Source organism: Pogoniulus pusillus, chromosome 17 (assembly GCF_015220805.1).
Source record: "Pogoniulus pusillus isolate bPogPus1 chromosome 17, bPogPus1.pri, whole genome shotgun sequence".
In the NCBI taxonomy this organism is placed as follows: Eukaryota; Metazoa; Chordata; class Aves; order Piciformes; family Lybiidae; genus Pogoniulus; species Pogoniulus pusillus.
Window position 1 is genome coordinate 13,493,322 of NC_087280.1, and position 14,599 is coordinate 13,507,920.

At 40.6% G+C, this 14,599-nt stretch overlaps 1 protein-coding gene across 6 annotated transcripts in view; it reads left to right on the top strand.

Moving 5' to 3' along the window:
• Window positions 1–6,288: 6,288 nt before the first annotated feature.
• ADAMTSL3 (ADAMTS like 3) overlaps window positions 6,289–14,599 on the top strand; it is a 185,350-nt gene continuing 177,039 nt past the window's right edge. For 3 of the 6 annotated variants that reach the window (XM_064157733.1, XM_064157737.1, XM_064157738.1), the window contains exons 1-2: window positions 7,278–7,443; window positions 8,694–8,785. In XM_064157733.1, the coding sequence (XP_064013803.1) occupies window positions 8,705–8,785 (81 nt within the window). In that variant the 5' untranslated portion in view covers window positions 7,278–7,443; window positions 8,694–8,704. Of the gene's footprint in view, window positions 6,710–7,277; window positions 7,444–8,690; window positions 8,786–9,183; window positions 9,327–14,599 lie in introns of those variants that run through there. The other 3 variants (XM_064157735.1, XM_064157734.1, XM_064157736.1) reach the window with 3 other exon arrangements.

Below are 14,599 nucleotides of genomic sequence, written 5' to 3' on the forward strand. Positions count from 1 at the left end.
AATTCGAGCTTCATTTACAGGCTGGCAGACATGTAACACAGGAGAAAAATGTAGTTGGCCCCAAGATTGTAGCTGAGGATTTTAGGATTTTTTTTCTGAACCTCTTTTATATCTTTTTATAAAACCTGGAATACAATTCCAAAAGTCTAATACAGCATGAAGCATGGGAACAACAGAAGGCCAGACTGAGCTCCTCTGATTCTAGCCCTAGCAACAGCACCAGGAAATTCTTTTCTTCAGAGCAGTTCCAATTTTTTTATTTTGATAAAATGAGTACTTGTTTGTTCTTTGATGCCAACAGAAAGTTCAATTCAAGAAAAATAAAAAAGTATTATTTCAATCTAAAAATGTTCCTCTAAGACCAAGATGTGTACATCTGAGGGTTTAATTCAGCTTTGAAACTTCAGTCCTCTACAAAGGGAACACTGTGATTCTATGTCATTGCCATGTCTGATGGTTGCATGTTACTGGCCAGCTGTTCAAATACAATCATATGGTTTTGGAACAGATGCAGAACAAAGAAGGAAATCTGCTATTCTAAGAATATTTCCCTTGTCTGCCAAGGCTTTGTAATAGTGCAAACAAAAACAGCTGAAAGAAAGAGTTCAAAAATAGTCTGAGCTAGTTTTGTCTTTTGTGTTCTTCACCTACTCTCCTTGTGCAAGAACAGAAGGTGGCAATTTAAGAAGAGCATAATGGAAGTCTGTTACGGATTCTTTCTGACATTTTTTCTGGCATTTTCTTTGATTAAGACTGTAGTCTGTACTGCTTAGACCACAAACATAGCTGATGAATTCCTGCAGAGATAAGCCTACCATCTTTTCCTACCATTTCAAGTATAAAAATATCAGGATTTTTTCAGGATTAAGAGATACAAAGAGTATCAGGAAAAGTTGTGGGAAGAGGTATCTATCCCAGACTAAACCACAATAAAAGCTTTTCTACATATAGGCCTTTTGCAGGAGAATGTAGACAGGGAGATTTAGACAGTATTAGATTCCACAAAATTGGAATAAAATTAAAAAATGTTTGTGGAGCTCTTTCAAGGCCTTGGTCTTGAGCTGGTAAAAATTGGTGAAAAAAAAGTAGCAATGCAGCAGCACAATGAAAAGCACGGAAAAGTTCATGGAACTCTTTGATATTCTTTTCCCAGTGTTTCTGCTAACTGATTCTAGCTGTGTGTGAACACTCTGTTAGTAGTGGTTCCAGAATACTGTCTATAAGCTTTGTTGGTCCATGGACTGATTTTCTGGCTTGACCTCGTATCTACCTGATTACTGGAACTTTCTCTGGACTCTCTGCACACCCTGGCTGTCATCTTTTTACCTCTGCATATATTGCTGTGGAGCAATGGGACAGTGTGGACAGCATGGCTGCTACCCTACCAGCCTGGCTACATGACTTGGTCTTCTCTGTCCGTTAGGTCAGAAGATTGCTGGAACAATGATGGCTAAATACTTAGGTACAGCTAAGTTTGTCAATACTTGACCCAATATCTCATGCAATGCAGAGCACTTGGGATGCAACCAGGAAGTGGTAAGGAGAATGGATGCTTTATCTTGGAAACTTGGTAAAGATTCACAGTATATTCTTTCAATGAAGATTGTAAATGTACAGCTCAAGAAACAAGAACATCTGCCAACATAGCAAAAAAAGTTGGCAAGTAGAAGAGAACAGAATAATTAAAAAAAAAAAAAAATCAAACTTGCTTTTTGCCCTTGCAATTTCAGCTACGTAGATGTAGCTGGGGGTTCTATCCTCCCTTAGCACACAATCACATTCTCGGTTTGGGGCTTGATGTTTTACTTGCTGCTTTGTTCCCACTCACACAGGAGCATGCAACTGTTTTATGTCATGGGGCTTGTTGTAGCTTTTTTGTATTTATATTGACACACAGTGGAAATTTTGTTCTTCCTACTGCCAGACATTTGATGCACAACATCACTTTTCTGAAACTGTTTCCTGATGACCTCATTTTTGTTTTGGGAATTTAATTTTTTAATCTGTTTCAGTGGTTACCCATGGTTATTCTTTCCTCTGATTTTGCAGCACTTTCCTACATTCATCATTCATCTCCTGCTGTCACTAGCATTCCCCCATAAACTGTCTTATTAATTTCTTCCAGTCTTGTTCCTTATTTCATTCTTTCTCACTGTTTGTTCCTTTCTTATGTTCTCTTTTGTTTTCATATTGGTGTGCATCTTTAGGCAGTCAAGTAGTGACATACACAAGTCATCTGGTGTGATGAGGGTCACTTTCTTCACTTGTGTTGTTTTCCCCCAGTGAACCGTTACAGTGAGGGCAGGAATTGTCCTGATGATCTTTGTCTGTTGTTCATGACTTGCAACATAACCAGTTTCCTCAGAGCCTCTATTCACCAACTCTAGCCTCTTTTACATAGCACTCAATAACATTTTAACAACCACAGAAGTAAAGGCCATCATGGGATGAGGAAAGCATCATTGTCACTGTTGCATGAAAAGAAAATGGCAGACAAGTTCAGGAATTCAAATCTGGCATTTCCACAGCTCTCAGTAGGTTTGCTTTTTAATTTTTTTTTTTCTGCAAACTAGAGGAAAAAAATCTGTTAACACCTAGCTATGCATAAGGAAACTGAAGCTATTTCACTTTTGCAATGAATTTTTCATTTTGTCTTATCTGCACTCAATCTTCATCTATAAAAGACATTATTTTCTAATCATGCCTACAATAAACACCTAAATCCCTTTGAAAATATATGCTGCAAACCCATGAAATTATGATATAAATGAATCTCAAAATGTCAGTTCTAACATTTTTGTTAGAACTATGGACTCTGAACTACAACAAAAAGTATGTGCCATCTGGATCAAGATGTATTTGTTCTGGAGAGTCTGGAAATTTAATTCATCTGCTACTACTGTACAGGACCATAAATATGTAAATGAGCTGTAAATTGTTTTGCTTGTGGATAAAAAGGAATTTGAGCAACAAGAACGGACAAATATTTATTCAAATACTTGAAATGGTGACCATTTGTATGCACTGTATTGGTTAATGCTAGATTCAGTTAAATACAAATCAAGAGGAAGACAGCAGTTTTCTCCTACAATGTTTAGGTCTACACGTAAGTGTTTTTACTTTCTTTAAGCCACAAGAATTTTTTTCTACTTACTGCATTGATGGAGCTGTTCCCAAAGCCCAGGGCAAGGATCAATGTGGAACTCAGTGGGCTTCGTAACACCAAGAAATCAAAGACAGTGCTGTAGCTGAACTTCGTACCTTTATACTAATAGAGGCTTTACTCTTTGTAGGGTACAACATATTTGTGAAGTGTGACAGTGTGTGATTGCTCTCTACCCCAGAGAGCTTGTTATTTCAGAGTAAACAAGCAGCACCCTGTACAAATACAATGCAGGGCCAAAGAACTGATTATATTGAGTCAGGGTTCTCATGGCTAGTTACAGGAAATTTAACATTTTCATTTTATTAGTCAATCAGGTGCAGCTCTATTACTGACAACTTTGAGGCCTCAACCCAAAATTCAGTTTCTGCGTGGGGCCTCAGCAGGATAGTTCCAGTTTTGGTATTTATTAGATATAATGCTGATTTATGAGCCAAATGTTGTTCTGCAGTGTTTCAATGGATTTTAAATTTGTAGTTTAGCCAAACATATTTTTTCCTGAGTGGTACACACTTGTGATATAAAAGAATGACCATCAAAACCATCAGATTTACTTAGCTGAACTTGTTTGGAAATGACATTTATGAAGTGGAGTATGCTGATGCATGTATACCTGGCATTTCAGGACAGGCATTTCAGGAGAGAGAAATCTGGGTTTTCTCTTTTAGATATGAAGGTTTTCTATTCACTGAGAGTGAAATCTGGTGGTTATGATGTGTTTGAACAGGGTTTTTTGTTTACTAGACTAGAGATTTAATTTTCTTCACTTTTGCCCTCAGTTATGTCTTGCAGGATCTTTTTTCTCTCAGCTATCTCTGCCTGCACTGTTGAGTGTATGTTGAAATTTTCTATTACAATTGAATGCAAGTCAACGAATGACAAAATGCTTCATGTCTATGTTCAGTAGTGATTACATGCAGTCTTAAGTCAATACAAACTAAAAGACAGGACCATCAGATTTTCAATGAGCTTCCTCATTAGAGACCATCCCAGCTGTACAGATGGACAAGGTCATGATTACATGTTCAATGGAGTAAGTGTAAATGCCCATATTTCACAATTTTATGAAGAGTAAGGGGTTTACAATTGTCATATTTAATACCATTTAAATCATGCATATTTTAGAGAGCAGAAAAAGAAAACCATATATCTAATAATTTAAAAAAAAATAAATATTGCTAGTAGCAAGAGCCAAATACAGGAGCTATGGATATCAATTCTGAGAGTTAAGGGCACTGTGATAGTTTCCTATTGAAAAAATCTTACACTGACTCTGCAAAGCTAATGTGGCATGAGTGGGAATTCGAAGACTTTGTGGTAAAATTGCTAAAAGCTAAGGACTTGACACTGAACCAGAGGTTGTACAAGCATAATGTAATAGATAAAGAGCAATCATTGCTGCCCTGAAATGTTTATAATCCATACAGACAAGGCAGAGTAAGCAGAAGGGAAGTGAAATGTTTCCTTATGAAAGGGTGATTTCTTTTAAACTTGAATGGTCAATTAGTTTTTGCAGAATTACTGTAAAACTTCTACTATACCTTTAGAGTGTGTATCAAAGGAGCCTGCCATGGAGCTGCAGGTGCTGCAAATGTTGAAGTGATTGTTTTCAGACAGATCTTGTCTGGACACCTGAGTTTGTTTTTGCTTGCCTCAGCTGAAGGCATTGTGGATATCTATGAACAGGAGTCAGTATCTCAAAGCTTTCAGGTTTACTGTAGGTCTAGAAGGTAAAGTGGAAGTGGTGTGGAGTGAGGCTGAGGTGAAAAAAATTAAACTGGGTAAAAGAGAATGATTTTCACATAAGAACATGCCCTTTTAAAAGCCGTCCAAACCCCTTTCTAGTTTCTAGTAGTAGTCTAAGGCTATTTTTATGATGCCGATACTATTATTTCCTGGGTGCTCACCTTCTTCCCAAAATGGAATTATTTCAGTGTAATAAAAGAAAGCCAGACCATAGATGGTGGAGGAGAATGTGGCTAACACTGTAATTTCAGTAGCTTAGGCAAGACATGTTTTACTAGGTAAGGTACCACAAGGTATTAGTGTTATTTATCAAAATGTTGCTTTCTGAAATCTCCCTGTGGGAGTAAATCTTGCAGGTGCTTAGCTCTGTTTTCTTAAAGGCTGTATGAAATCAGACATGGAACCTATGACCTGGGACTAAGATCACAGGCCAAATTATATATGTGAGCTTCAGCCTCGCTTTAGGTTGCTGAATCTGGTGTGAGCCAGCCTAGGCTTTTCCACAAGTTCTTTTCTGCTCCCTGGTTGCAGGAGATGAGCAAATGTTTCTAAGACTTGTGTACGTGATGGTTAGGAATGCAGACAGCGGACAGATCTGAAGCAAATGACCACAAGTAGCATTGAAGGAAAGTATCAGATTCAGCTGGACTGAGACACAGAGAACACAGAGATCACTGAAAGAGGCAAAAGTGAAGAAATGCTGACCAGGGTCCAAACTCAGAAGATGTTATTGGAATCTCAGGGCCAGACTTTTGAGGCTAATCTAATGTCAGTGTTAGGAACTGACTCTGGCTAGAAGTATCCAGAGATATTTTATATAAATATGCCCATCTGGCACACAGCTTTTGATGCAGAGATCCAGGGGCCTGCTTCACTATTGAGGGGTAGGGAATTTTAAGATGAGTAATATTCTACATAGGGGTGATTCAAACTACCTAGATGGCAGGTCTGCAGGGTCAGCTTTGTCCTCTAGTTGCTCTCCTTCTAGTCTTCCACCTGTCTTGGATTTGTTCTCATAGTTCTACTAGCCATAGTGTTGGGACAGAACAATTAATTTTTCTGCATCAGTTGATCTAGTGGCTAAATTGTGGCCTAAAAATTACTTGTGATTAAGTCTAAAGTACCAGCTGGCTGCACTGGTGTATTGTTGTTGAAGATAACAAATTGCAGAGGTGTAACTGAAATCATAGCTAAAAAACTTTGTGGTGAAGTAACTGTAGCAACTGAAATGGGTGGAATGCAAAGCTTTCCAGAAAGTTGATACACTTTCAGCTGACTGTGTTACAAAAACAAAAAGATAGGTCTTTAGCAGTACTCTTGGCTGTCGCACAGCCTATTACCGTGGTAATGTGCAGACTGGAAGGAACAGTTTTCCTCATACGTCGGGGTGAACCTGCAGACAGAGGGGCCCCAGGAGCTTTACAGTGGCACGGCGGAGGCAGAGCAGCAGGTGCTGGTGCGAACTCAGCCACGTCCTGGGAGCCGGGACTTCAGCTCGGCGGGCTGCTCGCTCTCCAGCTCCAGTCCTGGCCACGGCGCGCCTGTGCGGTCAGGCTGCGTTCGGCAGAGGGCGCCCTGCTCCTAACCATGGAGGAGGCGCGTTCCCGTGCTGGTGAGAAACCCGAACAGATTGGAAACGTTTCCAGTGCAACATATTTGAGCAAACTCTTCATCGGTTATGTTTAGTTCACTGGAGCGTATTTTTAACTTAAGTGGCAAGGAAAATAGCCCTTTTTGTGTGTGCTGCTCTTAGCCGACTCGACGAAAGCCTGGGACGTCCGTGGAAGCCGTAGCGCAAAGGTAGAGGATTTTCGTGTTGCTGTTTAGCAGCCCGAAGCTCAGAGGGGAAGGAGCGTGAAACGGTCGTGTGAGACCTACTCGTCAGATTTACAGTAGGAAGCCTAAAAATATGGGAGGGCAACAGGATTAAAGACCTTCTTGGTGTGAGCTCTGCAGCTGTATTGTGAGAGTTACTTGGAGATGAGACACAGGATGGTTGCGGTTTTGGAAACTGCTTTGCATCAGACTTGGGGGCTGACTTCACGGTAGCTTTTGCCCCTCGGGGGAAGACGAACCGCTTGGTCAGGGGCTGCCGGGGTCTCGGCCGCCGGAGCCGCCAGTGCCTCTGCAGCTGGGCGACAGGAGAGGGTGGGGGGGGGGGGCAGGCCGGGCCGCCTTGGCCGGTCGCCCGCTTGCTCTGGCCGGGCCGGCAGAGGCTGCGCGGGGGGTGCCGAGCCGCGGCGGAGCGGGCGCCGGGCCGGGGCAGGCCACGGCCCCGCGCCGCAGGTGGAGGCGCCCGGGCGCCTCTCTCCGGGGCCGGGCTGCGGGGGCGGCCGGTTGCCAGCAGCTTGTAGGACCTTGGCGAACGTACGGCGGTGGGCTGGAGCCTGGCGTGAGGGAGGGGCCGCCGCTCGTGATGCAGGATGCTGTATCCCCGGTGCCGTGACAGGCGAACGGGAAAGAGGCGCCGGCAGAGCCGGACCCAGCCCCGCTACGCTCTCTCCGCTGAGCCGGGCGCCGCGTTGCCGCACCAGGTGGGTGAGCGGGCGGCCGTGCCGAGGTCCGAGAGCCCTGCGGCAGCCTGGGCTGCTCCATGGGCAGCTGCAGCCTCCCCGACTTGCTGCCCAGAGCCGAGCTCCGCGGACAGCGGACGCGGCGCTGGGCAGGGTCCCTGGGTACAGCCTCTGGGGAGCTCAGGCACCGACCTCTGTGAGGTGCAAGAGTCCGCTGAGTTTTTGCCAGTTAATGGCTTTCAGCAGTGCTTGGCGAGGGAGGAAAAAAGTAATCCTCCTTATTGCCGTAGTTGATTTAAACTTCTGAATGACAGAAGCATCGAGGAGTGCTAAAGGTTTTGGGAGGGAGGGGAGTTTTTAATTTTTTATTTTTGAAGGAAAGGAAGGAAAATGTACTTCTGTAAGGAGTCTCAATTATGTTTAGCTGACAGGTGCAAGAGCTGGTTTGGATAGATGGTTTTCCTGTGGAGTAGCTAACCTTTTAGAAAGCAGTACTGTTTTTGAAGGAGAGGTTTGTGTTCACTGTGGGGCTTGGGAAGTAGTGGGGTGGTGGCTGGGAGGAGGGGAAGGGGGGGACTCTTTGCCTGCATGTATATTAGGGGGCATGGAACTTGTAATATTTCAAGCTCTGATAATGATCATTCTGAAGCAAAAAGTGACACTGGGAATTAACAGAAGTTGGAGCATTATTGCATAGTTGTGGTTTGTGGTTTGTTTTTTTTTTTGGGGGGGGGCAATTTTAAATTTAAGTTTTTTGTAAAAATGACTGATGGTTTCACCCTATAATGGTGATAATCACTAAATTGATGTTTGTTTTCTCCGCCCAGATCACTTAAGTGTCTGATTTGTTAAGCTCAAAGGCAGTGCAAATGATTGCTGAAGTCCTAGGGCTGGGCTCTCGTCTTGGAGTGGTTGAAAGTGCTGAATTAGTGCATCAGAAATCCTGGGCTCCCTAAATTTTACCTTCTAGATGTCAAGATGGGGAGGGTCGTCAATTTGGTTAAATTCTGCATTCAAGAGTTAGTCAAACTTACCTACTGTTGCCAGCTTCTCCATTTTCACCCATTTCTGTTCTGTTTGGATCTACTTCACTCTGCAGGCCGTGCTCATTGCATGCATTGAGTCTCCTCTGACCAGCACAAAACCGATGATTGCAGTGCATTTCTACAAAAAGACTGATTCCATGCCTTTGTGCAGTTTGCTTTAGTTATTGAAATTCTGGCGAGGTTCACTTGGTTTTATTTGTAAAGTGAAACAATTTCTCTCAGCAGAGCCCCAAGGCATGAGGATGGCGGTCCCTAAAGCCACAGGGCTGTCTTGGGAGATCACCTGGCTTGCTATTGCTCTCTATGCTCACTTACAGGTAGGTAATGGACTTGTTGCTATTGTGGTGTTTGGGCCTTTATCAGATGATGCTGCATACTCTGAATTACTGTCTTTAAAACACAAAATTATTGAAGTAACTGCACTGTAAATAAAAGCCTCCAGTTGAGAAAGTTTTCCTTTCACTGAACTGAATTCAAAGACACCCATGTGGGAAATTAATATTCTCTGTCTTCCTGGTAATATTGTACCTGACTTTACTATATGGGAACTGAAGGGAGATCTTGCCAGATGTGTAATGCCATTGGTCTTTCTAGGCAACACAGCTGATCTTTGACTTCATGGGGTTTAGCACCTGATAAATGTTAAGATACTGTAAGTGACAAGGGTTATATAAATACCTGAGTAGAAACATCTAAAGCACTTGGAAGGTGAAGGCAGTGTTGGGGAAAGGTGTGGGGAGGAAGGTGGTCCAAAAGGGTCTTAGCTTCAAGTGTTCAATGAATACAGGAATCGTGGAGGAAAACCATAGCTGCCAACTGATCTATTGCCTGACACATGAGCCTAATCAGTTCCAAGAAGTGAGTATTTCAAGAAATATGGTGTGCTGGCATGGAGCAGAGATGTTGTTATAGTATGTCATTCTCTATATTGATAGTTCCCACAGCACAGAACGTTTTGGGGATTGTTCAGTCTTAAATACACCCAAATCCAGAAATCTTTATAAAAAGACAAATAAAAAAACTGAAGAGTATTTTTTGCAGTAGATAGAGGGCTTTAAAGTATTGAAATAAGTTTTGTTTGTGCTGTTGCAATGCTGAGAAATGGTGGTTTCAAACTAGAACCTGTGCTGTGCATTGTGTAAACTTATATTCTGAAGAATTTTGCCTTGGAAAATATTGGAGGAGTAAATTCAAAAGGAGTGTGAAGTACCGGGGAGACTCTACTAGACAGCTGAGTAAGGGTGAACTTTGATATTTAAGATAGTGGGATTGGGGCACCAACCTATCCTTAGCAGCACTGAGTGCACTGTGTGCTGCAAGTCACTTGGCTGTTGATGAACACTTGTTGATGAACATCTCCTGTAACTGTGTTATGGTAGCAGCTAGTCATGAAAATACACTGGGTATTTGAATAAAGGGCTTGTGTTAAGTTAAAAATTATAAGATTCAGACTAGGTATGCAGTGAAACACAGTGCATTCAGTACATGCCCAAGCAGACAGGGCAGCAATGGGATCTTCTGCTTTCTGCTTGCATGTTTCTTATGCAAGAACAAAAATGTTACTGATTTGCTGTGTCTCTGCAGCTTGTAATTTTGTGTGCAAACAGCTGAGTAGTGGGGCCTGCGTAACACTCAAAAGTAGTAAGTAGAGTTCAGTTAATAATTCTGCTCAAGATAAGAATAGAAGTTCAGAGAAGGGAAATAGCAGCTTCGTGTTTGGGCCCTTTGGTTATGAGGAGATAATTCTTTTTGTTCTACAGTATTTTTCCTGTGGGTCTTTTTTTTCTTTCTTTCATATTTTTCTTATTGTAGAACTGGAACCAGTAGTGGCATAGTTTCCTCTTTTCCACGAATGGTTTGGCATAGCATCACTTGTCTCTTTATAATAAAAAACAACCCAAACACACTGTAGTAATCAATAGGCTATTGTGAATAGCTTTATGAACACTTTAATCCAGGTCAAACTTTTTGGTCTTGATTGTGCTTTAAAATATTGTAAACTATTGGACATATCTGAGTCATTAACACTTAACCCAAATCTTGTAGGAGGCCTTTCTGCTCCTAAGTTTTAGATGTTTTATCACAATTTTAGGCACATTAAAGGTATTTTACATTATTTAACATAACATTTTTTGGTGTCCAATAACCATTAATTCTTTAATTGGTTGCTTGGGGCCATACTATATGGACCACACACAGTCGTTCTACCCTAATATTGTACCATAGCTTCCACTTGTGTTGTTTTTGGCTATTAAAGTGCTTATGTCTGGAGCTAATCAATTAGAAACAATTGGATGCTGGGCAAGGTCACAAGACTATGTCACATCACTTATGTGCAATTGATTAATTTCATCCGGCTTGAGGCAGGTACAGAATAAAATAATGACCATTTTCAAAGAATGTGGTGGAAATGTGGTATGAGTGTAGTGCAAAGAAAACTTTAACATGAGAAGTTGTGAAAAAGAGGTAGCTGTTCCTGAGAAGAAATGGAAGTTAACTTTGGTTATAGGAACCCTTTCTGATTCTTCATAGCATGGTAACAAGCACAGCATGGTGTTTCATTAGGATTTGAACTGTGCTCTGCCCTTACAGATGTGCAATGTCTCAAGTTTGGGAGTTATTTTGTCAAGGGCAGATTAGTTCCTCTACGAGTAGATAAGTTAGTTTTCATAAGGTAACCTGGTAAATAGTTTACCACTGTGTATTGCTGAGCTACCTTTTTCACTACCTCTGCTCTGTGACCAAAAGCAGTGGCATAAATAGTTCAGGACATCATTTAGGGGCAGGTAGCTTTGGCTGTGATCTTCTGCAGTCTTAAAGCCCCTATTTTCTGGTACATGCCAATGTAAATGAGATGGATGGAACTGTATTCATCTAAAGCCAGTGGTAATGCAAGCAAATGATACCTGTATATTTTTCTTGAAAACAAAAAACCTTCACCACCAAATGGTAGCTGCAACATTGAATAATTAATTGTTTTTAAATATTTAAATGATGAATCTCTCCAAAGAAGCTAATGGTATTCCACAAACTCTATGTATTTCTGTACATTGACCTTGGCCTCAAAGGTATTCATGTATATGGTTTAAAAGGCTCCTCCTTTTTTCATGCTGTAGCAGATGAGCTGTCAAAACTACAGATTTTCACAAACGTCTAGGCTAATAAAATAGAACTATCTAAGTCCTATTTTGCTTAAGTGATCTCTGGAGTTCATATGACTCCATATTGGCAATTGAAAAGGCAAGGTGCTCAGTCTGGCAACCAACTACCTTATCCTTCTGAAAACATTGTTAGACCACGCAGCTAGGTGGTGGTATACTTGTTATGAAGTGTATGTGAGTCTGTGTGTATCTCTGTATTCTCACTAATGGATTAATGGCAGCAAGAAATGATAGCTAGCAGATTCTTATAGATGAATATATATCATTAAGAATGTTACACATGGATTCATTTTAGCTGTATTCTCTGGTGTACTGTTTTCAAATCATGTCTATGCTGATGTTTTCTTAGGTTTCTGTAGTCAAATGAAACCCTCTACAAGTCAGTCCATTTAATCTCCAAAGACCATGGGGTTTCTAATGTCTAAGGGGAGAATAACAGCAAGGACATGACGTCTGGATGTTTAAGAAGCATTAGCTCTGGGTTTCTATGTAAGGGAAAGCTTTTGGAGGTCACTTAATCATTGGATAAACTTGGTTGCTCCCAAGATTTATGTTTCTGCAATCCCTGCCTGCATTGTGTTTTTTCCTGTCTCTCTGATATTTTAGATACAAAGGATATACATGCTGAAAACATTATCTTATTCATAGTGATTCTGCCATAACCAGTCTGCCAAAAACTACCAACATAGTAAATGTCTTTAAGGTTGAGTTTTGCAGGGCCAAAAATCTGATGTCTATTATATGACATAGTGAACTTGGAGACCATCTTTGTGAAAAAATCTTTGGAATATTGTCTTATAGTCACTGAACACATTGCATACTGATGTTCAGAAAAGAGATTGTGATCTACATGCTATCTCCAGTAACTTTAATAAAAAATATCAGGATGGGATTTGCAATTCCAAAGTTAAATCTGAAGCAGTTTCCCTTTTTTGTAGGCAGGTTGCAGTTCTGCACCCATCTGGAGTTTTGCCATAAGCCTCAATAGGCCTGTGGTTTTATTCTTAGTTTGAAGATTGAAATGCTTCTGCTATAGATAAATAACACTTCTGAGACTCTGTAGAAGTCCTCTCACTTAAAATATACATTGTTATTGACAAGGTTGTAACTCAGTGACAGCATTACCAGAAAACTTATGTAAGTTTCTTAACTTGCTTTGAATTTATGACTAACAATGATTGCTCAGCCAGTGCTCATAGGATCTGAACTGCTGTTACCCCCAATTTACCATCCAAAAGAGTTGAATTGCCAGAATTGTGATGAATCTGCCTTGTGACTTGAGACATTAACTTTGTGTGAGTACTTCTTTTTTAAAGTGTACTCAAAAAATGAAGTCGGCTATGGGAAATGGCCAAGAGTGAAGACAGCCTCTCTCTCTCTCTCTCTCTCTCTCTTTTTTTTTTTTTCATCAATATTTTTATTGTAGTGATTACAAAGCTGAAAATTAGTGGGTCCAAAACTAGATACCCAAGAGCTGACCACCTTTGAAGAAGCCTGGAGTGTACGAATAATAGTTTGCAACAATGAATGGCTTCTAATACCTCTTTTAAAAACTAGTGAAAGAAATGAAAGAATAGCCTCTAGGGCAATCTTTGGTTTTAGCATACACTCAGACACTTAGTCATTGATAATTACTCATTCAGTTTCACTTGGTTAAGCTGAATCTTTCATATTCCTTACCAAATTGGGGCATGAACGGCACTGAGGTGGCAGTTTTGCACACAGTGCGCCGAATTCCATTCCTGTTTTTGCATCACAGAGAATGTACACGATTGATTGTACTGCTATTAAAGTATTTTTACTATTCACTGAGAAATCATGATTTAGTCATTCAAAATAATAAGTTCTGCTTCAAAAGAACATATGTTTTAATATCTGAGTTCTTTTTGTTTGCTCTTACTTCTAGAACCTGTGGTGTTCACATATTTTATGGTTTTATATGCAATTTTTTTTGTCTTGAAGAACTTTTTAAAATACTTCTCCATACTCACCTCAATCCAGGAGCTGGGGTTTAAGTAAACACCAAATTTAATATGGTTTGCAATGCAGTAGTAAAATACATTAACTTCAGTGATAGTGGGAACAGATTTATAATTGTGCCATTATGCTTGGGTTTTGTTGTAGGGCAACACAAGCAATATCTGGGTATGAGTACATCATGTTCTGCAGCTGTACTTTGAGTCAGTGTGTTGATAAAATTTTGCGTAGTTGGTAGTACTGAGGATGAAGTCTTATAGCTGTGTACAGTCCAGCACAGTCTTACTTGGACAATTCCAGTGCAATTCCTTAATATGCAAAATCTCTGGAAAACAGAGGGATTTTGTGCATGATGAAAGAATGGGTTTGTTTTTGAGGTACAGTTAGCTAGTTAGCACAGCATTCCAGAAAGGGCATTGTATATAGCCATGGCAACTCTGAGGAGATAGCTAAGACCCACATAGGAACTGTATAGCACTGTGGTTTTAATATCCCCTCTGCACTCACTTCATTGGCACTGATAGATAAATAATTCTTCTGAGGTTTGAAAACATATAACTTTATTTCCCAGAAGGAAAGAACTTTTCTTGATCTTAGCTAAAGTCTGTAGACTGTCAAGTGCTCTTGAATTATGTTCAAAATGGCCTCATCCGACTTCTAAAAGGAAATGCAGTTCTGTGAACTCACTTTTTAGTGACCATCAGCTACACAAGGATGCAAACCTTGGCACAGGTTCAGCAGCATTTTCAGAAGGATCAAGTGATGTAGAGTGTTTGGTTTTATGATTTTCAGTAAGACTTGAGACATAAGTTAAAATGTAGGTATTTAACTGTATTGGTAGGTGCTTTGATGGACTTTTCAGAACAAGTAGCAAGGTAAATTTCAATTAATCTGAGAGGAATCAAGCATTAGGTACCTCTAGGCACATCTGATGGTCTGGCTAAGCACTTGTCATCAGGTTTAGCTGACTTAACCAAAGCTTTCACACAAAGC